The sequence below is a fragment of the Ammospiza nelsoni genome, chromosome 13 (assembly GCF_027579445.1).
Source record: "Ammospiza nelsoni isolate bAmmNel1 chromosome 13, bAmmNel1.pri, whole genome shotgun sequence".
Taxonomy (NCBI): Eukaryota; Metazoa; Chordata; class Aves; order Passeriformes; family Passerellidae; genus Ammospiza; species Ammospiza nelsoni.
In genome coordinates this window covers 6214315-6241666 of record NC_080645.1, presented here as the reverse complement: position 1 = coordinate 6241666, position 27352 = coordinate 6214315, and the positions used below count along the sequence as shown (strand labels likewise).

At 51.7% G+C, this 27352-nt stretch overlaps 1 protein-coding gene across 1 annotated transcript in view; it reads right to left on the bottom strand.

Annotated features, from left to right (window-relative positions):
• LOC132079269 (hydrocephalus-inducing protein homolog) overlaps nt 1-27352 on the bottom strand; it is a 69435-nt gene that overhangs the window by 28433 nt on the left and 13650 nt on the right. The window contains 18 exon segments of the mRNA XM_059481771.1: nt 604-740; nt 1703-1836; nt 2565-2725; nt 3199-3376; nt 4263-4391; nt 5260-5469; nt 6509-6638; nt 8433-8749; nt 9779-9919; nt 11259-11402; nt 12609-12861; nt 13918-14156; nt 17021-17185; nt 17626-17761; nt 18998-19098; nt 20027-20121; nt 22190-22257; nt 24169-24392. Of these exon segments, the coding sequence (XP_059337754.1) occupies nt 604-740; nt 1703-1836; nt 2565-2725; nt 3199-3376; nt 4263-4391; nt 5260-5469; nt 6509-6638; nt 8433-8749; nt 9779-9919; nt 11259-11402; nt 12609-12861; nt 13918-14156; nt 17021-17185; nt 17626-17761; nt 18998-19098; nt 20027-20121; nt 22190-22257; nt 24169-24392 (2962 nt within the window).

The window sequence follows — 27352 nt, the reverse complement described above, 5'->3', positions numbered from 1 at the left end:
ACACACAAAACACAAAATGTGTACAAGCATTTAGGCCTTACAGGTGTCCTGGCTGAGAGGTGTGGCAAAAGCCCCACGCTGTGCTGTGACCTGGACAAAATCTTAAGAGTGCACCTGAACACCCTTCAGACACAGTGAGCCGCTGTGTGATGGAAGGGCAGCCTTGCCTCAAGGCCTCTTTTGGAAACCTCTTTTGATCCACCAGAGGATCTCACAGGCTGCTTCCTCAGTAAAGGCTGAATACAGGTGCTGTGAACCTGTGTGAACTCCAAACAAAGCACTTCCAAAATACAGCAGACCCCACTGGTTGGCAAAAGAAGCCCACAGAGTGTCCAAAGAAACTTGCTGCTTGTGGGAGCCAAGGGTGGAAGATGCTGAGAGGTGACCAGGGTGATGGTCACCATTGGCCCCTGCACTGAAGCGTTAGGGCAGTCACAGGCAGGCCAGGTCCCTGGGCATGGCTGGCCAGGAGAGTTCTGCCTCTACAGCTCCCAGCAGGGGCACTGAGAAGAAAAAGCTCAGAAACCTCCCCAGGTTCAGGGGCTTAAGCTAATCTGAGACACCTACTTCAAGGGCACAGGAAGTGTCTCCAGCACTGCTTACCTGTGTCCTGCAGGACAGATACATCGACCTGGAAGGACACATGGATCTGCCCAGGGTTGGTGATCTTCAGAGAGTGTGACTCAGTGTAACCCTTAAGGACAGGGCCCATGTCCAGGACATACTCGAGCAGCTCAACTCTGCAAGGAATAAGGACAGTCCTCAAACCACAGCCTGGCTACACATCCAGGTGGATGGAGGATACAAATAAAGTGGCTATTTCTCTATTCACTGCTGTCAAAACTCAGCTCAAGCCCATGAAACCCATGGCCTGACCACCTGGCAATAACTTTGGGAAGTCAGGAGAAGTGCAGGTCCTAGGTTTGATCAGCTACTAATGGTACCTGAAAATAAAAATTAGTTTAAAATGGACACTGGCCACAGCTCATCTGCCATGAAAAGCCAGTCTAGGTGAGTCCACTGGGCCTCCACTGCTCGCAGTGGAACTGCCTAGCCTGGTGTACAGCCTGAGCCTGAAATTGCTTTGGAGTCTAGGACTAAGGTTTGCCTGCACAGGAAATCTTCATTGCTCTGCAACCTGACCACATGAGCTGCTCTGCAGAGCATCTCCTTCCTGAATTGAAGCTCCCGTGCTTGTGCTGCATCATGATGGTGCAAAGGGACAGGCCAAGTCACCTAGATAAGCCCTGTCACCCCACCAGGATCCAAACCATCTGATGTTGGGTTTTAAAGGGTTTGCTGACACGTGCAGTTCCCTTCTCCTTTTGTTCAGTGTCACAGCTGCACAGCTGTTAGTTGGAAGCAAGACCTCAGCTGGGAGTTGTCTCTTTCAGAGCTAAGCAGCAGGAACAGAATCTATGCTGCCTGGAAGGGCTAGAAGGTCTGCACTGGGTCCCCCAGCTCTAGGGACTGAACCCCACACCTGTGGGGAGCTGAGCAGTGCAAAGCTCAGCGTGGTGCTGGGGAAGGGAGGACACTCCGCTGCTCACATGCAGCGTGTCACAGCCACCAGGACCAGACCCCTTCTGGAGTCCAGGCTGTTCCCAGCTCTGCAGACACAGGGAGCTCTCAGGAGAAGGGGACATGGCTGGGTGTTCCCACCCAGGGGCACCTGGAGATGGGGATGGGAGTCCCTACTCACTTGACAAGACTCTGGCACAGCTCCTTGTCAGGGAACCTGCTCTTCAGGGGATGGGATGGAAGAATTTGCTGCAGTTCTACAAAAGGTTTCTCTATCAGCATCCTCATCATTTTTATCTGCAGCTGAGTGTCTGACTGAAGAAAGGGAAGACAGTGGCTGGTTAGCAAAGGTCCCTCCCAAAGCCCAGCTTGCACCTGAGAAAGGATCCCAGCCCACTCTTGTTGGGAGGGGGTGTGGGGTCCTCCTGTCGGGCTGCTCAGCGCCTGTGACACCTCCTGCTCTCTTAGCCAGGACCTCATCTCCAGGGAAGTAACTCCAGCATCTTTGCCTGCCCAGACACTGTCAGCAAAGCTGATCTGGCCAGGCAGACAGACAAGCCAGGAACCTTCCAGAGCTCCAGATACTTGCCTGTCCCCAGCCTGTACCAAGGCAGCTTGGACAGAATCTGTCTTGAAAGAGAACTGGCACCAAGCTGGTGCCTGGTGGAGATGAGCACCTCCAGCACAGCCCCAGGGCACAACCAGGCAGCTGCTGTCAAGGTCTGTAAATCTGGCAGGGCTAGGGTTGGGAACAATGAACTCCCCAGCAATGACCTGCATCTCCTTCAAAGCACCATCAACTCCATTCCTGGAGCATGGCCTTCAGCATCTCGCCCTGGGCCAGCCAGGAAGCTGCTGCAGCCCCAGAAGAGACCATGACCAGCGTGGCAGCCCTAGGGGCAATGCTGAGGTGACACAAGGTTGTCAGTGGGAAGGGAGGTCCCAAGTGTCATCAGGGCACCAGGAAGCTGCTGTGGGCTGCAAGGGGCTCAGGTGACATGGAGAGGGTGGCCTGTGCCAAACGGGGCTGCAGCTGTTCTTACTACAGTGCCAGAGGCAATCACGCTGGGCTGCAGGTCCCGAGTCTTCAAGGTCTCAGTCTTTGGGCTCTGGGGCTTCTTCAGAACAACTGATTTATAGCTGGGATCAAATATTTGCCGGCGTTTTATGAGCCGTTTCAGTGTCTTCTCATATTTTTCATTTCCTGAAGGAAGAAAGCATCCACAAAAAGAAGGGTGAGCAAAGTGCCAGTCCCATTTAAGCTGGGAAGTCCCCTCCTCCCAACACTGGTTTCTTCCAGAAAGAAATCCCTCAAGACATCCATGGAAAGTGGATGCTGCTGCTCCTCTCTGAATCTCATCCCCTGCAATGTCACACAAACCCAACCCTGCCAGAAGCCCTGCCAGCCTCTCTTACAGCTTTCCCAAGCCTTTCACTCTAGCCATCGTCCTTCAGGACCCTGCCAGATGAGCTGGCAGGCTCTGCAGGTTGGTTCCTGGGACAAAGCCCACATGGGATGCTCTGCTCAAGACTCATGAAGCAACCAGGGGGCTTGACTTGATCTGGGAGTCCTGCAACCCTCCAGGCTCGGTGGCATTGGCATGAGCTGCCCTATGGGCACACAGTAGGGAACAAAACCAGAGGGGCCCTTCCTGGGGGCAGACAGGCAGTGCCCACCTCTGATGTTCCAGGGCAGGTCCAGACTGATCATGGGAAAGGATGCTTCTCCTTTCAGGCAGATATTTTCTGGTTCCAGGTCACCCACTTTAAGCTGGTAAGTCCTGCTGAAGGCTCCTGGTAATCCTGGCATGTAAGAGAATTTCAGCACTTGCTTCTTGCCAGGTGCAAGGGAACCCTGCAGGGATGGGAGAAGAGAGAGGGAATGTATCAGAGTGTTTGATGGGGGGATGGCTCAGGGGACAGGTTCTCATCTAGAAGAAACCATCAGACCACATCACCTTCATGATAAATATATTACAGTATTAGCTTTCACAATTGTTAGAGTAAATAAGATGAGTTTTATAATGATGACTTTTGTAAAAGAAGTTTTGCTAAAGTTTACAGCTCTTTTAATGAGAATGTTATGTTGTGTTAGCAATGTTGGTGACGAGTTGTTGCAATATTAACATTTAACCAATGAAGGAATGGAAACCTGTTGAATGTGTTGAAAAGTTACAAATGACCAGGACTAGGACAACTGCACACGCTCCATCTGCTGAGCAGGACCCGACACAGCGCCTCAGGGCTCTAGCAGCGACACTCTGTCCCTGTCCTCTGTTGCTCTCTCCATTTCTCATTTTCTCTCTTTTCTGTCCCCCCTCTGGTCGGGACCATGCCCTTTCTTTATCAACAAACAGTTTTCAGATACAACACTTGCTGCGTTTGATAGATTTCTCAGATGTTATTTTCATCTGAGAAATCTATCAAAAAGAATTCTCCTCTGCTCCCCTTACAGCAGGACAGGACAGTGACCCACACACCTGTGCCTCCCGCCGGTGTCGCCTCTGACAGCAGAGCCACCCACCAGCCAAGGCCGTGGGGGAGTCTGTCAGGAGAGCACTTGTTTGACCTTCTCTGGCCCCAGCAGAAATTGCTTACAGCCCTGTCTCTCTCATGGCTGGGTTTGGGCTTTTCCCCTCTGACTTTGTTCCCCCTTCCCCACCTCCCCCCTTTCTTTTTTCCTTTCACACTCTCCTGGGCCACCTGACACAGGGCTGGGCTCAGTCACTTGTGCTACTTACAGTGGTGGGGTTGACCAGAAACACACCAGGCAGATGCTTATCTGCAGGGCTAGGGTTTAGCACCCAGTTGAGTTCAATCTTGCCACCATTCACCAGGGTGACATTGCTGTGATGAATTTCATTAAACATCTGAAGAGAAGGCACAGGAGAGGGAAGTTACAGACCTGGGCCTGCTGCTGAGAATCTCCTTTCTCCCTCCTGGGTTTGAAAGCAGACACATCATGGGAGCAGGGACCAGGGAGGAGACAGGGGCACTTGGGAACCGGGGAATCCCCAGGCACAGGGCACCTGCACAGCACCAGGGAGCTCTGGCAGCACACAGAGCTGTGGTAACAACCACGTGAGGGCCAGGAATGAATGAACCAGGGGACACAGGCCCTCCTCTGCCCTCTGAGGGGTCACCAACAGCCAGGAGAAACAGAGACAGCACTGAGGCATTCCAGAAGAAAAGACACCTGCATGCAAGTATTGGCAAGCAACATGGATGCAACAAGGGAGTCACCCAGGGCAACACAGACAGAGCCAGCAGCTGGGAATATCTGTGGGCTTTTGACTGGAAAAGAGTGAAGTGGGGATTATTCTGGGACAGTCTCTCCAACTGTAGTGACTGGAAGCCCAACTTCTTTCCTTGATCATTGTGTGGATTAAGCAAGAGCTTTAGACAAGAGCATCTCCTTGGAGGTCAGGCTTTAGGAGTGGACCAGCAGAGGGATGTCTCAGGGACACACCCCTCAGAGCATCCCCACTGGGCCCCTGCCTGCCCCAGGAGGCAGTGTTAGGTACCCTGAAAAAGAGGCATTCCCAGCATTGTGGAGAGGGTTGGAGATGGCCATTTTAAAGCAGCTTGGATGCCAGATGTGTCCCTCAAAGGTTGGACTTCCAAGCCCCAGAGCCAACAAAGGGGCTGGGAAGGGCAGGGAGCCCTGGAACAAGGTGGGCAGGAACCTGCTGGCCGTGGTGCCAAGGCAAGGAGCTGTGCCAGGGATGTGTGTGGTACCTGTAAGCCACAGTTGATCTCCTGGGGCCTCACGAGGTAGCTGAAATGTGAGATCTCCCCAGTCACCAGCACCTCGTAGGTGGGACCTCCCTCCACGTGGCACAGCGCCGTGACATCGGAGATGGTGTTGAGGTGGCCGCAGAAGGTGAAGGAGACCTGCTGGCTCTCTCCTGGCTGCAGCACACCTGACACTGGCAGGATACTGAAAGCCTGGATGGAAGACAGGAGAGACTGAGCTGTTGAGCATGGCAATGGATGCAGAAGAGCATCTTGGAGCAAAGTGCAGCTGTACCTGGAGGGCCTATTCCCCAAACACTGCCAGAATCACCCTCATCTCATCCTGCATCCATGCCACTGACCAGTGGAGGGACCATGGGGAAAATCTTCTCCCATACTCACAGATCAATGCCTTAATTAGTACATTACAGGAAAGTGAACTGGGATGTCTCCTGGCACTAGAAATTCTCTCTGATGCACAACTTGCCTTTAAGAAGCATTTCTTACTGCTTTTAGAAAAGGAGGAGACTCAGAGTGAGAGCTCTTGGAGCTGAGCAAAGGACTCCAGCCCAGCTCATCTGACTCCTGCGGCTCTTCCCCTCTCTCTGATTTAAATGCTGCTTTCTCAACATGCTACAGCAAAAGCTCCTGCAAAAAATTCCTATGGGCCACCTGAGGAGTTCCAGGGAGAGCAGTGCCCTCCACAGGTGCTGCAAAGTGTCCTTGGGCAGCCCTACAAGGTGTCCTGCACAGCCTCTCCAACTACCAGCTGCTCCAGCAGCACTTTGTGATGGGTCTGCAGGGATGGGAGGCCCCTCTGTGGCCAATGCTGAGGGCCACCAGTGGCACTGGGAGCTGCAGCCCTGCTTGCCACACTGACAGTGTGCAAGTGAGACAGATTCCCTCTTACCTCCTGCGCTTCGAGGGAAGTCTGCGGTGTGTCCACGGAGCAACTGACTCCCTCAAACCCCACTTGGAGGCGAGGGTATTCAGGAATTTGTTCTGCTTGCACCTGAAAAACAAGCCATTTTCTATGCTAGGAAGAAGAGATAGCCACTTTGCAAAGTCTCCCTTTGTAAGACAGCTTCAGGGCCAGCAGTGCAATAGCAGCTCTGGGTGAAAGCAGAGCCCTGCAAACAGGAGTCTGGCTGCCTTGGGAAGAGGCTCCATGGAGATCAGGATCATCCCAGCTGGCTCTGGGAAGGAAGCTGGAGGCCTTACCATGACGAGGCAGATAAAAGCCTCATCTTACATTGTGAAGGCAAAACATCCCACACTCAACACAGGTCTGTAGGATCTGAGTGAGCTTCTCCAAGGAAAACTCTCCTATTTCTCCCTCCCACAGAGCCCATGTCCAGCCACTGGTCCTGCTGCCCAGCCCACTGTCAGGGCACAGGACAGCAGGGCAGCAAAAAGGGAGGTCAGCACGAGCAGGACTTGGTGGTGGCAGGCTGGGGAGGTAACACAAGCAGTAGATGTACAAGAAAATCTACCTTGTCTCTTAAAGATTGGTTAAAATCCTGCATTGTGCTCAGCATTCTGGCTGTCTCCACACATCTCATCCTGAAGTGTCTCCATCGAGTTACCGGGTGAACCAAATAGGTTGCCTTCCCCTTTGGTGGTTGGGGTTTGAATTTAGGTGGGTAAAGCTCATCTCTGGAAAATAATATAACTATGAACAGGGATCTGCAGGGGAGGGAGGAACAGCTGCACGAGCAGCTCACGGTCAGGATGCAGCCCCTGGGTGGCTGCTGGAATGCTGAACTGAGAATGGTTTGATCCAGCCCTTCCCAATCCAGGCTGGAGCAGGTCTGTTCTAAAGGCAGCCCAGGGATGACACTGAGGTGCTGCAGCATCTGCAACTGCTTCCATTGAGGAACTGCAGAGGACAGGGATTAACATCCTTTGGGGATGCAAAAAGCACAGTGGGAGTGGAAAAGACAGAGAAGGCAAACAAAAAGGTGAGATCTGAGGCACTGAGGGGCAGAGCCAGCCACTGATGAGCCAGCACAGCCCTCCCAGTGCCCAATGCCAGAAACTCTGCAGTTCCACCAGGGATTTATCAGGAATGTTTCCCTGACACTGGTAGGGGGTTGGTTGACATTTTCCAACCCTCCCAGGTGACTCAGGTCATATTCCCCACTTTTAATTGAAGCAGGTGCTCAGGGTAACTCTGCTTGTGTTTCTAATGCCACGTGAGGGACACAGTCAAACCGTGCCTGCCTGTCACCCTGCTGAGCTGCAAGTGCTCCCCACAGTCAAACACCACCTGGATGCTCCATTCCCAGACAAGGGCCTGTAATGACCTGCTCCCCAAAGAATCACTGTCTTCAGCTTTGTAGCTTGTTATCTAAGGCTGGGTTTCATTTCTGGCTCTCTCATCATAACCCCCAAGAGATCCTAATCATGTACTCCACTGTCTTTAGTTTTAATGAATGGTTTGAGGCAACTTCCCAGGACCATGGTGCCCAGACAATGACATTTTTCACTCTAAAACAGAAACTCTCTGGAAGGCAGGGATAGGAAATGATGTGATGAACAAGCCCTGCTGTCAAGCAATTCAGAACACATAAGGGACATGTTGCAGGGTGGAAAAGTCAAAATGAGTAATAAGTGTCACAAAAAATGGAAGTGAAGACTCCAAGGTGTCCACTGAAAGCCGACCCCTGGGAAAGAAATCGTCCTGGCATTAAAGGAGTTGTCTCAGCAAAGAAGGAAAGGGAAGGTAACAGGATGCTCAGCATCAGCCCTGGTGCTAAGTGGCTCTTTCTCTGGTCTTGGGACCTTCTGGGCATCCTCCAGCACAATGCAAGGGAGGAAGGCAAGGAGCAGAGAGCAGCTCCTGCAGAGAGGACCCATCCCAAAGCAGAGGGGCCAGAAAGGCCTCCAGCAGCACTGTGGAAGCTGGGACTAGGAGCCCTTCATCAAGGTGGACATGGCCTCAGGCCACAGAGGCCTGAGAAAGCAGCTTTCACCCCAGCTTTCCTTCCCAGGGGAAACCACTCTGGGGGCTATGCAGCATCAAACTGGTGGAAAACCTATTCCCTGAGCATCCAGCCTGAGCACAGCTGCTCAGTGTCATTTGTCAGACCCCAGGCAAACAGCTTTGTTCTTTGCCAAGTACAAACAGGACACCAGCAAGAAGAGCTTGAGGGGGAGGGCAAAGGTGCACATACCTAAACCTGGTCACCTCGCTGTCGGACTGGAATGACCAGTGGTACTGGACGGGCAGTGGGCTGCAGTTGGTTATCTCCAGGAAACGCACTTCTTCAGTGCCAACCCTGATGCAGCCAAACTCCAGGGAGCTGGGCTGCATCTGGAGATTTGGGAAGTGCACTTCTCCCTGAAGGCTGATACGCTCCACAAAAGGATGGCCCCTGACCATGTCTATCTTCAGAACCTTCTCTTCTTTCCAGCTCTTAAAATCCAGTTCATAAGCTGGATCAAACATGATGTAGAGATGGCAGGTCTCCCCTACATCCACTCTCACAGGCTGCAAGGAGATGAGCAGTAATTAATCACCTGTGGGATGATGTTCCAAGGTCTGACAGCAGCAAACAGTAAATGCTCAAAGTGAGCCCAGCATTGCCTCCTCAGTTCATGGTTCATCTCTGTTGTGGGGTGACAGCCTTTATCCCAGTATCGTGTGTTGTGTCTGGCAGCTGTGCCTTTTCTCTCTTCTCCCCCCCTGGCCGTCTTGCCGTGGCGGGGAGGGGAGGGAGGAGTGAGTGTGACCGGGCACCTTGGCTTTTGGCTGCTTGGCTTGGCTTGCCACTGCTTGCTTGCTCCTGCCTCGGCCCCTAGCTGATAGCTGCTTTTTTGCTGCTTTCTGCTTTCTGCGCTGTTTTTTTCTTTTCTTTCATTCCTTCTTCCTTACCCTCCTCTGAAGATACTGGACTGGCTCTGGACCTGACCTGAGACGTCCAGGACCCCTGGAGTCTGCGAGAGAAGCTCAGCGCCCTCCACAACACTGCCTGGTTTCTTTTCTTTTCTTGTGTTGGGGAGTGTCAATAAATAGGTTTTGTTTTCCGCTTTGCTCCTCCGACAAATTCCTTCCCGAACCCGGTATTGGGGGAGGGGTGGTTGGAGGTTTGCTTTTTTGGGGGCTCCCTTTTGGAGATTTCCCCTAATTTGTCCTAAACCAGGACAATCTCTCTACAGCAGGGGTCTGACTGCAGGCACCACAGTCCAGTCCAGGATCCCTCAGGCTCCCGGTGCTGTGCTCAGCCCCAATCCAAAGGGGTGGCTGCTGGAGAGCTGGCATGCTTTCCAGGAGACACCTCTACTGCATGCCTTGCCCAGACCCAGCTGCCTGCTCCCTCCTCCCTGTGCCTTAAAGCCAGGATGGATCTTCTCAATTCAGATGAGATTTTGATTCTTTCAGCAGCTTTGCTGATGCAGCTCAGGCCAGCCCACTGCTGATGATACAGAATAGACTTCTAGACTCAAGGAGCTCCCAACAGAAAGGTACCACCACATCCCTCCTCTCCAGACCCCACTGGAGGAGTCCAGGGCTGCTCACCTGGCCATCTGGGAGGGGCTGCTGCTCCTCATCACAGACCTGGAACGGCTGCTCCAAGTCCAGCATGAGGTCCAGTGGCAGCAGGCAGGTGTTTTTTAAAGACAAAGGCTGGTACTGCAGCCTCAGGACATCACTGGGTTTCTATAGAAACAGGAGACAGGGAAAAACAGCATCAACTAGACACAGACCTCCTTCTGCTTCTGCTGCAGCTCACATTTTTCAGCCTCAGGAGTGCATTCATTTCTATCTGCAATTTCTATTTGTTTCTACCCTTCCAGGAGGTTTTTCCTGACAGCAGATGCTTTTCATGTTTAGAAACCACAGCACCCTCTGGAGGACAGAGAAACACTCCCAAGTACACATGAGGGAATAGGCCCCTGAGCGGAGGTGGCTGCTTGAACAAGATCTAAAGCAGAAAGTGAATCCAGGCCATTGGTCTCCAGTTTTGTCTCTCTATTGGGCAGAACAGCACTAGAGGATCTTCACTCACTGACAGTCATTTCTCACAACCTTCCTGGCTCTAGCAGCCTCCAAAAGCACTTTGTCTGCACCACGTGTCCTGCAGCCCCTGCTACAGGCACAAGGTGTCTGTGGTCACAAAGCTCTGAGCAGCCTGGGCTCTTCCTTCCTGTCTGTGCATTGTGCTGGGCTTCCTGCATGGTTTAGAGAAACCAGAGACTTTGGGAAACGACTTCTGTACGTACTGGTACCAAACAGGTGCTGTGCCATAGAATGCAATGAATCAGTTTGTGTGCGTGGCATCGAGCAGAACCCAGGCAGAATCAGGGAGAGCTGAAAAGCTTCTAAATTACATCTGAACTGCCTGTTCCAGGGTTTCTGTACTTCACTGGAAACCTGGGAACCAGAGGAAAGGCCTGAAACTCCAGAAACCAAATCATTAACCGTCTTCTCTTTTTCACACAACTGGCAGGAGGCAGAAAGATGATGCTGGAGTTGGGATCCAGAGGCTAAAGGGCACCTGCTCTGTGCCTCAGTGTTATCATCACTGCAGTTGCAGGATGCCTGGGGATCCTTTGAAGCAGAGGAGGCTTAGGGAAATGCACAGAGCTGTACCATACAGCTGTACCATCAAGCATCCATGCCAACAGCAGAGAAGGCAAAGAGACACAGGAGATGTTGGGTTTTTCCTTGTCAGCCTGAGGAATTCACAGGAATCTCCAGATTTCCCAGCTTCCCTACAGCATCAGTGTACAGACATCACCGTGCCTTGGAGGGTCCTCAAAAGCCTCCCTTTACAGTGAGCACAGAAACTGGCATTTCTCTGGAAGTGGCCACCATCTCCTTGGCACTGCAGCTGGAACTGCACTTTTACTTTGGGGAAGTCAAACACCAGTCTCATCTCTAAAAGCATCTTCACTCACTATACAAAGTGCCTCAGCAAGGGTAAAGAGGGGCTTCAACACAAGCACACACCCCCCTCAGCCATGCTGTTAAATGCCAGCATGCAATCCAGACTTACCTTCTCCACATAGAAAGAGAATTCTCTGGCTGATACTTCTATAGAGGGATGAATAAACTCACAGGTGATGATTGTTTCTATTATCCTCTCCATCTTGGGGTCTGTGCCAATGATAGTATCACAGTACACATAATCCTGCACCTCCTGCAAGCAAGAGTCACTTGTCACCAGTGGGTAGTGGCAGGGCTCCCTGCAAATGCCCTGCATTGGCTCTGCACCCACCACGGGCCCTATTCCTGCCACAGTTACAGTCACTGCCCCCTTTTCTTCCTGTGCTCAAATTGTCTGTGACACTGCACCCCAATAACCACAAAAGGTACTTGTGAGAAACCCCCTTCCTTGACATGGCTTTTGTTTCACTCTGTGCTCACCCCAGATAAACCACTTGGCACTTGTTTAATTCACTTTCTTTTTGGGCTCCTAGTCTAAGTAGAACTTATTTCTCTGCCCTTCTTTGCTGTGTCTCAGCATGCAACACTGCTTGCCCCAAAAGAGCAATATTTCCTTCCACCCCTGCTTTGGGATCAGCACTGGGTTTTGGTAGCTGTGGAATCACAATAAAGTCTCAGCTGGTCTGATGGTGGCCAGCAAGGAAAGCAACTGGTGCTGCCACAGAAACGTGTAGCCTTAAATCAGTTTTGTGAAGGCCCCTGCTCATGTCCCCAGGCAAATGTCAAGGGACGGTTGCAGCTCTGGACCGCGGCCTGAGACCTTTTGACCCGGCTAGTAGAGAGGGCGGCCAACAGCCCCACTGCAGCGGGGGGTGTCAGTCCCGGTGGCAGGGCCCCAGGGCTGACAGCTTCAGGCACCCCTCGGCGGTGGAGGCCTCGGGCTGTGCCTGCGGGACGAGGTCTCGGGGGAGAGCTGCGAAGCAGGACGAAGCGAATAAGAGCCGGACACTTCCTGGGGTCCAAACAGCTTTAATGTGCAGGGGCAACCAGCAGGGAGTGACAAAGAAAAGTGACAGAGCATGAGGTTATAAAGGGAGGTGGGAACCAAGGGAGGGGTTTACAGAAGTTGAAGGGAGAACCAATGGATACATTGTATAGGAGGGGCCCCGGGACCACAGCCAATCACGTCTCCCACTAAGGGGAACATTCTGGAAAACTGGGCAGGGTGGGGAGTGCTTGACTGGGCCCAGGGAGGAGAGAAAACTATACATATTTGGAAATTGAGGGAGGGGAAATTATATAACTTAGGGAAAACCGTAGCAACCATATAATAGACAGAAACTGAGGCGGGGAAAACTGGGAGGGCAGAACCATCATAACAAAGTAGGGGAGAAACAGAACATACCAACAAAACACACTACAACAGACGGTGGAACAAGCCCAGAGGAGGGGATCTCACCTGTGGGATGCGGGAGAAGCCTCGCAGCACCATGTCCTCAGATTGGCCTCGCGCCAGGCCCATCGCTGGTGACTTCACTCCAAACGCAGGCTTGGCACGTTTGGGCTTCTGGGAATCATCCTCGGGGCTACTGAGGGCTGAGACACTCTGGGCCTCCTCCTCAGGTGGGCTGTAGCATTCTGCACTCCAGAAGAGCTGATGGTAACGGCGGCCCTTGTTTGTTACTTTGAAGTGACGAATACAGGGCACCAGGCTGGAATAGAAGGCAGGATGGAAAAAAGTATGGGAGTAGCTATTTTCCTGGTCATCAGATTGCTCCCAGCGAGCAACCTGAGGTGTTAATTGCTTGGAGACTGTCTTCATCTCCAGCTCTTAATGTGGACCAGAAGTAGTGTGTGATAAACTGCCCTTTTGATGTCATTATTGCAACGAGAAATATGTTTATAACGGTAATGTAACATTTCCAGGTGAGGATAACAGGACATGGGGTTTTCCCCCAAAATGTTTGTTCTGGGGTGATTCATACTGTTGCTGTATTTTGTGTTAATCTGTGCCCAAAACTGAAACTGAACCTTTGAGATGCTGCCCTTGGGGACCTTGTGTGTGGGGGCAGGATTGCAGACATTCCTAAAAGCTGCCTCAGAGGCAGTTTCTGGATGATCCCAGCAAGCTGGCAAAAATCATCTGCCTGCTCCAGGAGAGGAAACCAGGGGAGCAGAGCCTCTCTCATTCATATCAGCCTTGGCTCTGCACTGGGAGCCATTTGCAGAAACTTCATTTTGCAATTAGAAACTGTTTGGAAGTGAACTTTGCAAACTCTGCTGGCAGCTCTGCCTCTGGAACTGCTCTGTGGGCTCCTGCCTTCCTGGTGGGGGTTGTCACCCTCCTGTCTCTCTGTTCCCAGGGCCCCTGCTTGGCTGGGAGGTGCCACTGGGAAAGGGCAAGGGCAGGAGAAAGGATCTTCCTTCCCTTGGTCCCTCAGCCACATGGAGGGACTGCCTCATCTGGGCACCATTTCAGGAACCTTTTGTTCTGGGGCAGCCTGTGAGATCATTACTTGATCAAGCCAGGACATCAATGTATTGGAACTAAAGACAATTTGTGGCAATTTAGCAACTGGTTTCCCTTTCAGTGGCTTTTGAGGGTGTCTAACAACTCTCAACTGCCCATCACATGTTTGTAAAGGAATCTCTGCCTTTAGGGAAGCAGTCAGGGCTTTGAACACTGAAGAAGATCTTGCTGGAAGGACTACAGAAAAACTGCTCCTTGTTGAGACAGGAGGAGAGGTGGGAGTGGAGAGATCTCCTACCTGAATTGGTATCCCAAGTTGAGCTCTGGGGCGAATGGTTCATCTATGACAATTGTGGTGCCAATACCGAAAGCCTGGAGAAACACGGTGCTCCAAAGGCTGTCCCTAATGAACAGCTGGACAGAGTCCTCAAAGCCCACAGTGTCATCCAGGGTTGCTGTGACAGTCACAGGAACCTCACCCCTAGCAGGGATCACTCCTTCACTGGGTTCAACAACAAAGCAGTAGGACTTGGAAAGCTGTAAGACAAACATAATATGCATTTAGGATGGAAACCATACACCCTGGTGTCTTGTGGGATATAAGAAAAAGAAAGACTAAAGAGGGGAGGATACAAATCCTGAAGGCTTAATCTCCCTGAAGTTAAGCTACAGTACTGGGCAACAGCAGAGCTCATACAACCTGTATTTTCCCCTCCTTTTAGGGACTCACCCAATTAACCCCGTTTTGCCCAACCCAAGGGATGCTTATCCTCAGGAGAGTGTTCCTTCCCCAGTCTTTCTCTGCAGTGTGGGCCAAGGAAAGCTGCTTTCTCTCTCCTGGCCTCTCACAAAGGCTCAAGGCCAGAGGAAGTCAGGACTGCTCAAATCCCACTGCAGAAACCACATGGCTGGAGGACACTGCTGAGAGCCTGAAGAATATATCTCTGCAAAACCAGGTAAGCAAAACCCCAACACCAAACGATTCTTTCCCAAGGGGCCATCAGTGCTTCTCCACACCCCCTGAAGGACTGAAGCCCTCACTCCCCATCAATCATCAGCTGTAGAGAGGTGCCCCAGGGCCCTCTGCTTTGGAAAAGTCACCTCTAAATGCTTATAGCAGAGCAGGAAAGCAGGAAGCAGAAAGAAAACTGGATAACATGTGCTCTGTGGGCATGGCCCACTCTTCCCAAGAACTCTTGTCATCTGCTTTCTCATGGACTTCATGGACTGAGCAAGGGAGCTGGAAGGTACCCAAAGGAGGGGGAAAGGCCTTGCACCAGCACAGCTGTACAGACACAGCTCTGCAGGTCTGGCCCTGGCAGGAGCACGTGAAACCCAACCTTTACACACCATGAGCACCCAGCCAAGGTGCACTGCTCCCTGCAGAGGCTGAAAGCAGAACTCCATTGTGGAGTCAGAGAAAGCTGCCCTGGAAAAAAACCCTCGCTTCAGAATGACATTTATCTCCCAAACAGCTGGGAAAGCAGCAAGAGGAAAATTCACACCCCTCTTCCTTGGCCCAGGAGGCTGTGGCTGGACTCTCCCACATGGCCTGATGCTTTATCCACAGACCAAACAAGTCCATAGCATCAGGTTTTATCCAGCTCCACAAGTTCAACACACCCAGCGTGAAGAAGAACAAGCCTCAAGCCCCTCACAGATCTCCCCCTCCAGCAGACATCCCAGCCAGCCCCAGGCCCAGCCTACAAGCCCTTCCTGGCTGCACCGGCCCTGCTCCCCCTGCCAGGGGAGCAGCCCCAGCTCCTTCTGCCCTCTGCAGCCCCCACACATTAAACAGCCTTTCTCTGCAGCTGCTCCCCAAAGATGCTCTTCAATAGCACAGAGATCACAGGCTGGGGGTGCACAACCCCCACACTTGTCTTTGTGTGGACAGCCCAGATGGCTTGACCCCCAGCAGGTGTGAAAATTGCCTCCCCACCAGCAGTCTGAGGACACACCTCACACCCTGCTCTCTACTATTAACAGCAGTTTGGCACAAAGCAAATGCAGATGGGACAGGGAAACCACAGTGAAACCCATGCTCTGGGGAGCAAAGGACCACAGGTTTCTCTTGATCTCGGAGCTCCAAAATGTGACACACACAGCTAAAGACAAAAGATAAAATTAAGGGAGAACTTGTCAACCCAGATTAATTTCTGCTCCAACATCTCTGCACCTGACTTCACTGAGGGGTGCCCCAGCTAAAACCACTCCAGAGCCAGGTTCCTCTTGCCTCGCTCAGAAGGAATATTGTACTATCTTGCCTCCTCTCACACAGGGCAATATGGAAATCTTGCATTTAAAAACCAAGTCATGGCTGCTACTGGCCAGTCCATTTCCCTGGAAAACAGCCCCACAGATACTTACAATGTCTGCCCTGAAGGCTACAGGGACGAGACATTCACTGAAGAGGGTAAAGCTTTGTGAAGCGGGTTGTAGAGCTGGGATCCTGCCAAACTCTAACAGAGTTGGACTTGGGTAGATTTCATCCAGCCATCCAGTGCTCCGTAATTCTACTCCCTGTTCCAGGAAGCAGGCAAGAAAGATTAAAAAACCACCCAAAACAAACCACAACAGGGAAACCTAAAAAAGCTTAAACAGCTCAACCCTGCTCAAGTTATTGCTTTAGGGACAGCTACCATATTCCAGCTGAAATGCTGGGCTTTTGGGGAAAAGAAAAAGAAAAATACAGGTTCACCTCCAAATTTAAAAGGATTAAGGTAAGAGAACCTTTCAAACTACAAATTATTGGCCCAAAGGTAAAAGCTTTGCAAGAAATCTCTAGTTAAGACCAGGCTGACAGTTAAACAAGTGGTTATTCTGGTGGGGAGAAACCCTCCTCTTTAAGGTAAGCAGCCTGATAGTTGAAAGCAACTGTTTTGTCAAACTTCAGGCTCCCTGGCACAGCCTGCATTGCCTGTCCTTCCTGTTCACTGATTTACATGCAGTGCCACAATGGCCCAGGTTCAGATGTTTGGTGCCATCCAGGGAATTTGGCATCATCATTTCATTATGTTTTAATACCAGTTTAAATCCTTGCAACCACTCTTCAAATGCCAGCTTTCCTTTCTTTTACAGAAAGCTCAAGATTCCCAGAAGTCTTCTGACATCTTCTTTTGTGCTCAGAGAGATGGACAAGACATTTTAAAACAGATGTTTCCAAAGTTAACAGCATTTTAAAGATTAATTAACTAAAACTACCCTCAATTCCAGCTTAGATGAACTACCTTCTGTGTCAGACATTGACATCACCACCTATGAGGCACGGGCTGTTTGTGCCACCCATCCCTCCTGTCCTTCTCCACAGCAGCCTATGGCTGTTTTCCCTGGCAGAATCCCTGTCCCCTGTGCACCATTCCAGGAGCAGTTGCACACAGGCTCACATCTCCCCTCGCACTCACCCGTGGGTGTCTCGCATCCCCGAACACGCCGACGAGAATGTTGGTGCGATGCTCGCCCACTGTCTGCACTTCGATTGTAACTGGGATCTCTGCAGTGCTGTAAGGCTGGACAATCCCACAGGGCTTGGGGCTGCTGTAGAGCACAGGAGAATCCTCCTCGCGTTTCTGGAAGGGACAGAATGAAATGCAACTTCAGAGGGACCTCTGAAGAAACTTTAGACTCCTTAACATCCACCGCAACAGCAACGTACACACATGTTTAAAACTCCTCAGGACAAAGGTAAAAGGCACAAACAAGCTGCAAGAATTGTAGGCTTAGCACTCCCAGGGGATCCTGCAAGGAGGCTGCCAGCACAGCCACTGGTGTCTGTGGATGCAGCAGCTTTTCACAACCCTCTAAGATCTCCCACGAGAAAACACCCTGTAGACTAAGAACATAAACTGTTTCCTTAAACTGCATCCTAAAGTTTGCATTCAGGTAGGATCCTGTTCTCAGCAGATTGTTAAGACTGAATAGAAACCAGCAAGGTCTTATCCAAACCCTTTTTTCCCCTAATAATCTCCCCAATAATATTTGACAGGAGCAGGTGGATGTGATGCCAAACCTGGGGAATAAGCCCGTAGCAGCCAGGAAGGCTGGTGGAATTCGTAACAAAGAGCTTCCTCTCATATGGCACCTTCAGGAGGCACTCACGGTACGGCAGGATTATGGGGAACACATTCAGCTCAGGAACGACACATCTGGGCAAAGAGATGACCCCAAGGGAATCAGAGATACTGAGAGAATGGAGAACATTTACCCCCAAAGATTGTGAAATGGAGCAGAACACATTGGTCACTGTCAAATGGGCCTTTAACAGCCCTACAGTGATAAATTGCCTTCTACCTCTTCCCATCCAACATGTCTTGTCAAGGAGGGGCAAACCCTGAGAGGCAGCACCCAGAGGCTGCCAAGTGCCCCAGGCAGAGCACTTTGCCCCACAGCTGCCTCAGCCCCTCCTTTACCCAAGAAGGCTTGCAAGGACTCCTGGAACAGTCCCGGTGATCCATGAGCTCTGGGGGAGCCTTCCCAACAAGGACCACTGCTCACTAAGGCTCAAGGAACACACAACTCTAGTGTCTCAGTAAAAATGACTCTCTTCTCTCCAATGGTGCTGTTGCCCTGCCTGAGAACTCAGCTGTTGGCGCCAGCCTTGGAGGGCACGAGACACCAGCTGCCCCACAGAGGGGCTGATCACCCACCCCCTCCCAGGCCCTGCAGCTCCCTTGCTCCTTCACTCCACAGCTCCGGGCACTGACTGGCCCCAGCTCCATTTGCTTGACAAAATGGCAGCCCAGGCACTGACTGCCTCTGCCTGGGAGAGGGAACAGCACCAGGGAACTGCATCCCTCTTGGCATTAAACTGACACCCACAGCAGCACAGCAGGGTGAAATTCTGCGGCAGCAAGAATGACTTTTGGTTTAAATCTGAGAACACTAAAGCTCAAAATGGGAAGCACAGGGAAGGAGAAAAACTGGAGCTGACCTGCCACATCAAGGGCTGCTTTCCCCTCGTAAGACCCTGCCCTTAGCACTTTAACTGGGAGCCACTTTCCCCTGTCACATGCCCTCATGAACAGAACCAGACCCTGACTCTCAGCAGGCTGCCTGGTTTGTCCCAAACCAATGCACGGTGGCTACAACCAGCACAACTCCATCTCTTGCAGGAAGAAGGAGAGAGGGCCCTCGGGAAATTTGTTCCACCTCAAGCACCAACACCCAGGCCAATAAATGATATCATTCCTGGTCCCTTTAGAAAAGGGCCCAGGACCATGCTGGGCTGTGAGCAGAGGTGCTTTTCACCACAGGCTGCTGTCCAAGCACTGCTGTTCTCATGTCCAGCTGGCACAACATGAGGGCATTAACCAGCACTTCTCCTTGGGAGCTGCAGCCAGCAAAGCCTGTGCAAGGCAGTGCCTGGGGGAAGGGGAAGGTACCTGGCTATGATGAACACCGTTGCCACTTCCTTAGCAATACCCTGCAGGTCCACCAGCAATCTCCGTTTGAATCTCGTCACGGTGTTGGAACAGAGGGTCACCTGGTGGAAAAAAGAAAAGTAAATTCTTCCTTACAAAAGCTCATTACTCACATGTGATATCCTCCAGTTCTTGAGGGAGGATTTGGTCTTAATTCTTCTGCTGGTCCATGTGTAGAGCAGAGTCTTAGAGTAGCAAAAGCCTTCTGGCAATACCAGATTTGTCAAACACACCTTGCTATCACAGCATAGGTCAGCTTCATTAAAACATTAGACTAAAGCTCTACACACCACTGTATTCAAATTAAGGGGCCAATTTCTCATCTGACCACAATGACATAAATGCAGAGGAAATCTGACTTGAACACAGTGAGTTCAGCTTTACAGAAGGAGGCTGAGGGCAAAGAGTGGCCCAGCAGGTGCTGGGCAGTTCAGGGCTGCAAAGTGTTTTGTCTCCACTGGAGATCCCTGCAGTGAACACAAATCATTCTGCTCCCCAGGAGAGGAGAAATGAGACCAAGAAGAAAAGCTAACTGCTTTATGACATCTCCCTAACAGATACCTTCTGCCCTCATCCTTGCTCTGCCCACTTGCAATCAAAGAAATTGCTCTCAAAAACACAAGAATGGCTTCAGGACTTGACTATATGGTATTGATCTCAGTGTATGATTTTGGAAACAAACCAGTGCTCCTGAGGAACATCCTGGGTAACCCAGCTAGCAGAGGCCTCCCAGCAGTGCAGATCTCTCACTCCCAGGATGCTCAAAGCTGGCACCAGAGCTAAAGCCCTCCCACACTCCAGTGAAGCTTCAGCCCTGGTGCTGAAGCGTCTGTGGCTGGATTCTTCCCATACCTTAATATGCTGGTGTCCCTGGGGGACGATGGTCCCTTGGCTGGGATTCATTGTGAACTCCCTTGGCTCCATACAGAATTTAATTCCCTTGTCCCAGGATGGGTCACCTTCTTTGTGTATTTGATCAAAGCTGCTCACAGCTGGCTGCATGCCATCCTCTGACATGCGGAGCTTGAACATCACGGGCACCACAGAGTTGTTAGTGAGGCAAATGCTCTTGGTGCAGGGAAAGCCTAGGAAAGGACACAAATATCCATTTAGGCACTCATCATGGCATGACTCCTGGTGGGAATATCCTGGCAGGATGAAAGTGTGATTGGAGTTGAGCTCTGTATTATCTGAACTACAGCTCACCAAGAAGCTGCATGAGGAATTAATTGTCACTTAGTTCCCTTTGACACTGACTGCAGACTGCAGCCTTGAAAATACCCACTCCTAACCCTGCTGAACACTGCAAGCTTCTCTCTTTGTGATGGGGAGGAGCTCCCTCACCTGCCCCAAACCAGCACCAGTTCTCTCAGTGATGAGTGTGCACCCAGACCGAGCATTTACTCTGAGAATTCAAGCTGTAAAATTCCCTGGTAAGTCTGCCAACACTCTCACCATTTTCAAGATACATAAACAGTGAGTTGTCATTGAGAAGAAGCTACAGCAAAAGAAAGTGAGGATAGAATCAGGAACTAGAACGTGATGCACTTAATGCAGTTTCTCTCTGCAGGACCCTTAAAGCATCTCTTGGTTTGGGCCAAACAGACTGAGCACGTGACAGCTCAGAGCCCACTCAAGTGGGGGCAAACCCCAGCCTTGCTTTGAGATTAGCAATTAGGAACCAGGTCCCACCTCACCCAGAAACAGGGACATCACAGCCGTGCTGCTCACTGTGATTGTGCCTGCAAGGGGATCCCCACTTTAGCTCTGAGATTTGCAGAGATACAGCCACTCATGGTGGGGATCTCCTGCAGAGCCCGGAGAGCAGCCACAGCCTGATCTGCAGTGCACATCTGGCCGGGCTGGCCAGCTCTGTGGGGAGGAGAATTCTCCCCAGGCCTGCTCACCAAGAGTCACTGGAACACAGATGGGGAGAAAAAACAAATGCAGGTGCAGCCCAGAGCTTCTCTGTGCCCATCAACAGTGATCTCTGCCAGCTCCAGCAGGGACTCCAGCAGGGAGGCAAGAGAGGCACAAAAAGGACAAACCCAGATGTCAAAACCTCAAATGAGACTGAGGTCAGCACATGCAGACAACAGTCAACAGCTGAAAAGAAGCAAAGATACAACAGCTGCCTTCAACTGAAGAGACCTTAGGAATGAAATTGGATTCAGCAGGATGAATCTCCTGTTTCAGAACCATGTTTCTATCTGTTGCCTTTCTTGTTTCATTTCTTCAAAAGGCAACTTGACAAGCGCCTCGGTTGTGATGCAGGCTGGGGAAGAAGGAGCTCAGGAAAGGCAATGAGTTTCCTTCAAAAGATCATGAATTTCATTGTTCTGGGTTTAGGCTTGGTAGTGAATGTTGCCCTTGGTCTGGGAAGGGGGATAGGGGTTTTGGGGGGTTTTGGCCCTGGGCTGGGCTTTTCGTTCGGGTTTTTTTGGGAGTTGAGGCTGTGCAGTCGGAGCTGAGGTTGGGCAGGGAGCGGAGCTTCCCTTCCTCCCGCTCGGGGATCGAAGCTCGGCCGGTGCTGCTGCGGGAGGTTTGTGCTTGGCCCCGGGACTGCCCTGGCTGCAGCTCAGCGCGGGCATCGACCCTGCCTGCCCCGCTGCTGCTGCTGCTGCTTGGCACTGCCCACATCCCCCTGCCCTTTGGGAGTTTGCAAAAGGAGCATTTCCATCCTTCCCTCCCTCCTTCTTTCCCTGCCCTGCCAGAGTCCACAGCTCCTCTTGCTGTGATCAGCAAAGGGGGAAAACGGGACTTGGCGGCTGGGAAACGTCTGTTCTTGCCTTCTTGTCTGTGATATAGTCTAGGAAAGAACTGTTATTCCTTTTCCCATAGTATTGCCTGGGAGCCCTGTAATTTCAAGGGTATAATAATTTGGAGGGAGGGGCGTCATCTTTCCATTTAAGAAGATTCCCACCTTTCTTGGCAGACATCTGTCTTTTAAAGCAGGACAGAGACACCAGAAAATACTGACTTTCTATTCTGTGGTTCTATTTGATCTCACAATGGCAAAATGCCCCCTGAGGCAGCAGCAGCCCTGCAGTTCACAGCCTGAAGAGGCTGCTGTGGCAGATCATGAATGAGGGGTGCTTTTCTGTTGGAAGGCACAGATCCCTGACACTGTGTCCCAGCCCAGGGAACACTCACCAAAGGAGACGTCCCCGAAGTCGAGGTCAGGGACATCGAAGTATAAATCCGGTCCAGTGACGCTGCCCCTGGATGGCGAGGACAGAGCAGGCAATGGCTCGGTTAAAGGCATTGCAAAGGTCTGGCTGTCGTGGCTTGGGGACACAAAACCTGGGCTCAGGGCACCCTGGGTTCCCAAGCAACACAGCCCCGTGTGCTCAGCACAGGGCCCTGGGCACAGGAGGCAGCTCAAGCCAAGTGGCAGCAGCCAACAGCCCCTGATGGGCAGGCAGGAGAGGCCCCAGGATGCTGGTGGTCCCATGAAGGACCCTGAACACACACCCCAACATGGCTCTGTGCCTCAGTTTCCCCAGCTGCAATGGGATGGACATCAAGGTGTCCCCACAAACTTCTGTAAGCAGCCTTTCCAGCCACAGGTTCCCTGCTTTGCTACTTCTTAGCTGGAACTGCTGTTCCCATAGAGAAGCTTTCCCAGGAGAGTTTGACCCACACAATCATTACAGACAGAGTTCTGAGACATGAATGCAGGGGAGCCCCAAACATCCTCTGAAAAGAGCAGCAACAGTTCTACCCAGGGCACAGATGAATCCTAGAGGAAAGGACCAGCTTGTCAGCAGTGCACAGCTGGCACAGCCAAGAGTAATAGCTGCAACAACCAAACAAGGCTGTCCTGAATCTAGCACACCACCTCACCTGTCCTTGAACTCAGCAGACACACTCCAAAAACCACCAACACCCTCTGAAATCAGCACTTGAAGCTGCACAACATTCACCAGCTGATTTCATGTATTGATGCCAATCAGTGCCCACTCTGCCTTTTGGTTCAAAATCAAGGAGCAGTGAACTGTGCCTTGTGTTGTACTCACAGGACTGCCCCTGGCTCTGCTCTGCACATCTCAACAAGAGACACCTGCCCTTGCTCAAGGAGAAAGCTGCTTATGCAGAAACATCCCATGACCAGTTTGGGGGAGGGACAGAGGAAAATCAATTATTTGATGGTGAAAGGTTCCCTCTTGATTTCCAAACTAAAGAAGCAGCACTTTTCCTCCAAAAACAAAGCCAGCATCATTGTTTGTCCACTATGGGCAGACGTACTCACCACTTTTCTCTTGCTAAGTAGTAACTTCCTTGTTCCTTTTTGTCCATCTCCCTTATCTTATTACTATAATCAAGTGCAGATTGTTTTCATTTCTTGACTGCCTTGAGCCAGTGCCTCCCAAGAGCAGCAGCCCAGCTCCAAAGATGCAGAGCAGCCAGCATCAGCTCTCCTGCTTCCACTCCATTATCCCAGCAGCACATGGCTCAGGCTGGCAGGGACAAGCCCTCATGCTGCTGTGGTGCTGAGCACTGAGCTCTGCCTCCCCTGTGATCAGCCCTTCTCCCTTTGGCTGGGCCAGGATTGTCTCTTGCCATGGCACCAGCCCACGGGATGGTGCCCCAGTCCTTGGCACAGTTCCTGCTGCACAGTTCCTGACTCCCACATCAGCCCTTTGCTGGCTGTGCAAAGGAGGCACCAGAGCCCTCTGTGCACAGGAGCTGGGAGCACAGCTTGTCCCCACAGCATGGCTGGGAGAGGGGAGCTGAGGCTGCTGCTGCCCATCTGGCAGGGATTATTCACAGGAGTTTTTACAAACACTGCTGCTGCTGCAGAATCACCCAGGCTGGCCCATCTCAAAGCCCTGGGGGCCTTGCTGGGTGTTCAGGTGGGACATCCCAGAGCAGCTGCTGCCCAAAGCTGATCCATCCCACTGCCTGCCATGGCCCAAGGCAGAGGGAGATCCCCGCAGGGAGGAGTCATTGCAGCTCCTGGGTACCACACAGGGCAGCAGGCAGCCTCACACTAAGGCAATGCCAGGATCACAGCAGAGATTCACACCTCAGGCAACACCTTTTTTCTCTGCTCGACCCCAGAATGAGGTAGATGGGGGATGTCCCAGAGACAGCTACAGATGTGCCCACCCAGCTCCCAGGGTCCTTACTTGATGGTCAGGATCACAGGTGTAGGAGATTCAGTGACACTGAATTGAAATTCTTCCTCAAACCACCCCAACACGTTGGTATGGAAGGAGACCCGAACAGTCTGGGTCCCACCTGCTGGAATGATGCCCCGCTCGGGCTTAATCTTGAAATGGAAGTCCACCTCTGTGGTTGAAGGGATATAGGTGAAGGGAGCATCAAGAGCTCCTTGGTTAATCAGTTCCACCTGCAGAAGCAAGAAAGCAAAATGGAAATACATGTGGAATCTTCCCTTCTTGTGAGTTACTGTCTAATGATGCAATGAACACCCAGAAAAGGCAGAAGATGCTTTGTGGTGTTGAATGGCAGAAGTCAAAATATACAACAGGACAAGTTCTGCCTTTGGGTTTTCATGCAGAGCAGTGGCAACTCCACAGAACTGCAGTCACCCTGGGCTTACCCCATGGACACAGAGCAGTGCCCCTCTGCTCAGCAGCACCAAGCTCATTGAGAGCTGGCCCTGAGAGCCCTGAGTGGGGTCATTGCAGCTGCATAGTGAATCAGCCCAGAGCTGCTGCTGCCCCAGTGAGCACAGCTCCAACAGCACCATCTACTCATTCACCTTTTCCCAGACCATGAAAACAATACATTGAGAATGAGGCATCAGCACCAAAATGTACAGACAGCACCATCTTTTGGTGAGAAAACTCAGCGTGTCTTTCCCTTCCCCAGCCACACTTTTCAAAGTGTCTGGCATGACATAGGGCCTCCTTTTCTACCTCTTTCAATTGCTCTCATGATTTTTTTGCAAACTTGACACTACTGGGGGCGAGGAAAATAGATAGAAAAATTCTTTGCTTTATTCCCAGGAACACTTTTCTCCTTCTAGAGCCAGAGATGCACCAAGGCTGAAGTGTGGTGAGGGACTGGTCAGCAAGGGAAAGAACTCCCAAGCCCTTTGCAAGGGCCTGCACTGAGCCAGGAGGCTGGATGGCTTTCCTGTGACTTCCAGGAATAGGCAGGGACACTTGACTGGAAGCTGTTTGCAGTGGGCTGAAGCCCAAGGCAGCCAGTTTGTTGCAGCTGCTTCTGCAGAGCCCAGTCCAAAGGGGCCTTGTGTCTGGCACTGCCACAAAAGCCTCTGAACATGCAGCTTTTTGAGGCAGTGTTGGTTTCATGTGCCAAGGAGTTGTTTTGCAGGAAGTCTCCCAGCTGATCCCTAAGGAAGGCTGCCCAAAAGCAGGGACTGGGGCTTCAGGAACAACAGACACACCTTTGTGACCCCTCAGATTTGAGCAGTACAACAAATATTCCCTGCTCACAACTGCCCAGGTTGGCAGGAATTCCACAGCTGCACCAGGCTTGCTGCTGCCTCAGGAGCCATCAGGATCCATCCCAAGCCCCGCTGCTCACCTCATGGGCATAGCAGGTGTGGATAAAAATCTTGCCAAGGTTCAGCGTAGGAGAGCTGAGTTCAACCAAGGGTCCTTGGCCTTCCCCTCTGAGGAGCAGGGGCATCCTGCTCTCACGGCCTGGGGAGAGATGTCCATTTCAGTACAATCATTCCCTCTGTTCCACTGGATTTTCCAGGCTGCCTCAGTGCTTGTCTCTGACTCTGAGCTGGATGCAGTCATGCTTCGAGCTACCTGGTCCAGGGGGAGGTGTCCCTGCCCATGGCAGGGGCCTTGGGACTAGATGACCTTTAAGGTCCACTCCACCCTTACCATACTGTGATCGTGTGGTTTCCTTCCCGTGCACCTAGAGGAGCTTTGAAATCCCTTCAGTAAAGGCACAAAGCTCATGAAGAGTTTGGCAATTACCAAACTACTGGCCCAGGAGCACAGGCCTTTGTTGCCCCAGTGCTCCCCTTCTGCCACTCAGCACTGTGTTCTGTTTCCACAGAGTGAGAGCTGCAAGGTGACAACTCCCACACAGGGAGAGAAGCAGGGGCTGGCCAAGGGTGCTCCTTCTACAAACAGCCTGGGCTCAGTGGGGCTCAGCCACCTCTGCTCTGCTGCTGTCTGGGCATGGGAGGTGATCCAGGCTCAGGGAGCCCATTTCTAACTCAGCTCCTACCACCTGATGATGGATCCATGGCAAATGGACCCATCCTGGAGGCCAGGGGCCTGCAGGGGCTGAGTGCTTGTTCACTAAAGCTGTTCTGCTCTGGAGTTCTCTGGCCTTTGAGGAAATGCTGGCAAAGCCATGGCACGAAACCTCTCCCTGCACTGCCTGGGCTGTTCTGGGATCAGTCAGGCAGACACAGCATTCTGAGCCCTGGCCTTGTACAGGAGACTCCATGGAAGCTGCAGGGCCAGTGGGGATGTGCCAGCACTGCCCTGCTGACCAGGGACTCTTCCCAGCAGTTCCATGGGAGCCCAGTGGGCTCAGGCTGGCACCATGGCTTCACTGAGAGGGAGAGAAGCAGGGCAAAGGAGCTGCACCTGAGATGCTGCAGTAAGCCACACTTCCATACTCCAGTGCTTCCATGGGTTCGAAGGTCACCTTGATTTTTGCCGAACAATGGGGCCCAATTTTTCCCTCCTACAACAAAAAGAGACAGCAAAACATTGCTCTTCAAACTTCACATTTCTTGTTTCCAACCACAGGTCTGTAAGCCTTGATTGAGAGCATCAGTGATGAGTGAACAACACAAGGAGCCAAGGAAAGCCTCCAAACCCAGCTCAACACAGCGCTGGAAGCTCTCAATGCTCAGCTGATCAGCTCCCACTCTCCACAATATTCCTGCTGCTCTGACACAAGTTCTTGGTCCCATCATGCTGCTGTCAGCTCCATGGGATGTAACTTCCACTGTGCACTGGTGGCTCTTGGCCTTAGATGGGCCATAGGAGTAACCAAGAAGAGAACATGATCCCCTTCCTTGAAATACAGATATTAGTTAAGCTGTTTTGAAAGAAAGCAGAGGTTGGGATTATTCTGGGCTTCACTCCAAGATGAGAAGGAATTTTGCTCTGTGCAGGCACCAGGCATTCATCATCTCTCCCAATGCCAGTACTCAGAATCAGGGCTCTGGTTGATGGGAGCACGTTGCAGTTTGCTTGCATCACCAGAAAAGGAAAAGGTTTTCTGTCCCTGTGTGCAGGAGAACTCCAAAGGCCCATTTCAGCCTTCCACCCTTGTGTCCAGGCTCACAGATGACACTGAAAGGGACACTCAGAAACAGTGCAAGGCATGGTTACAGGAGGG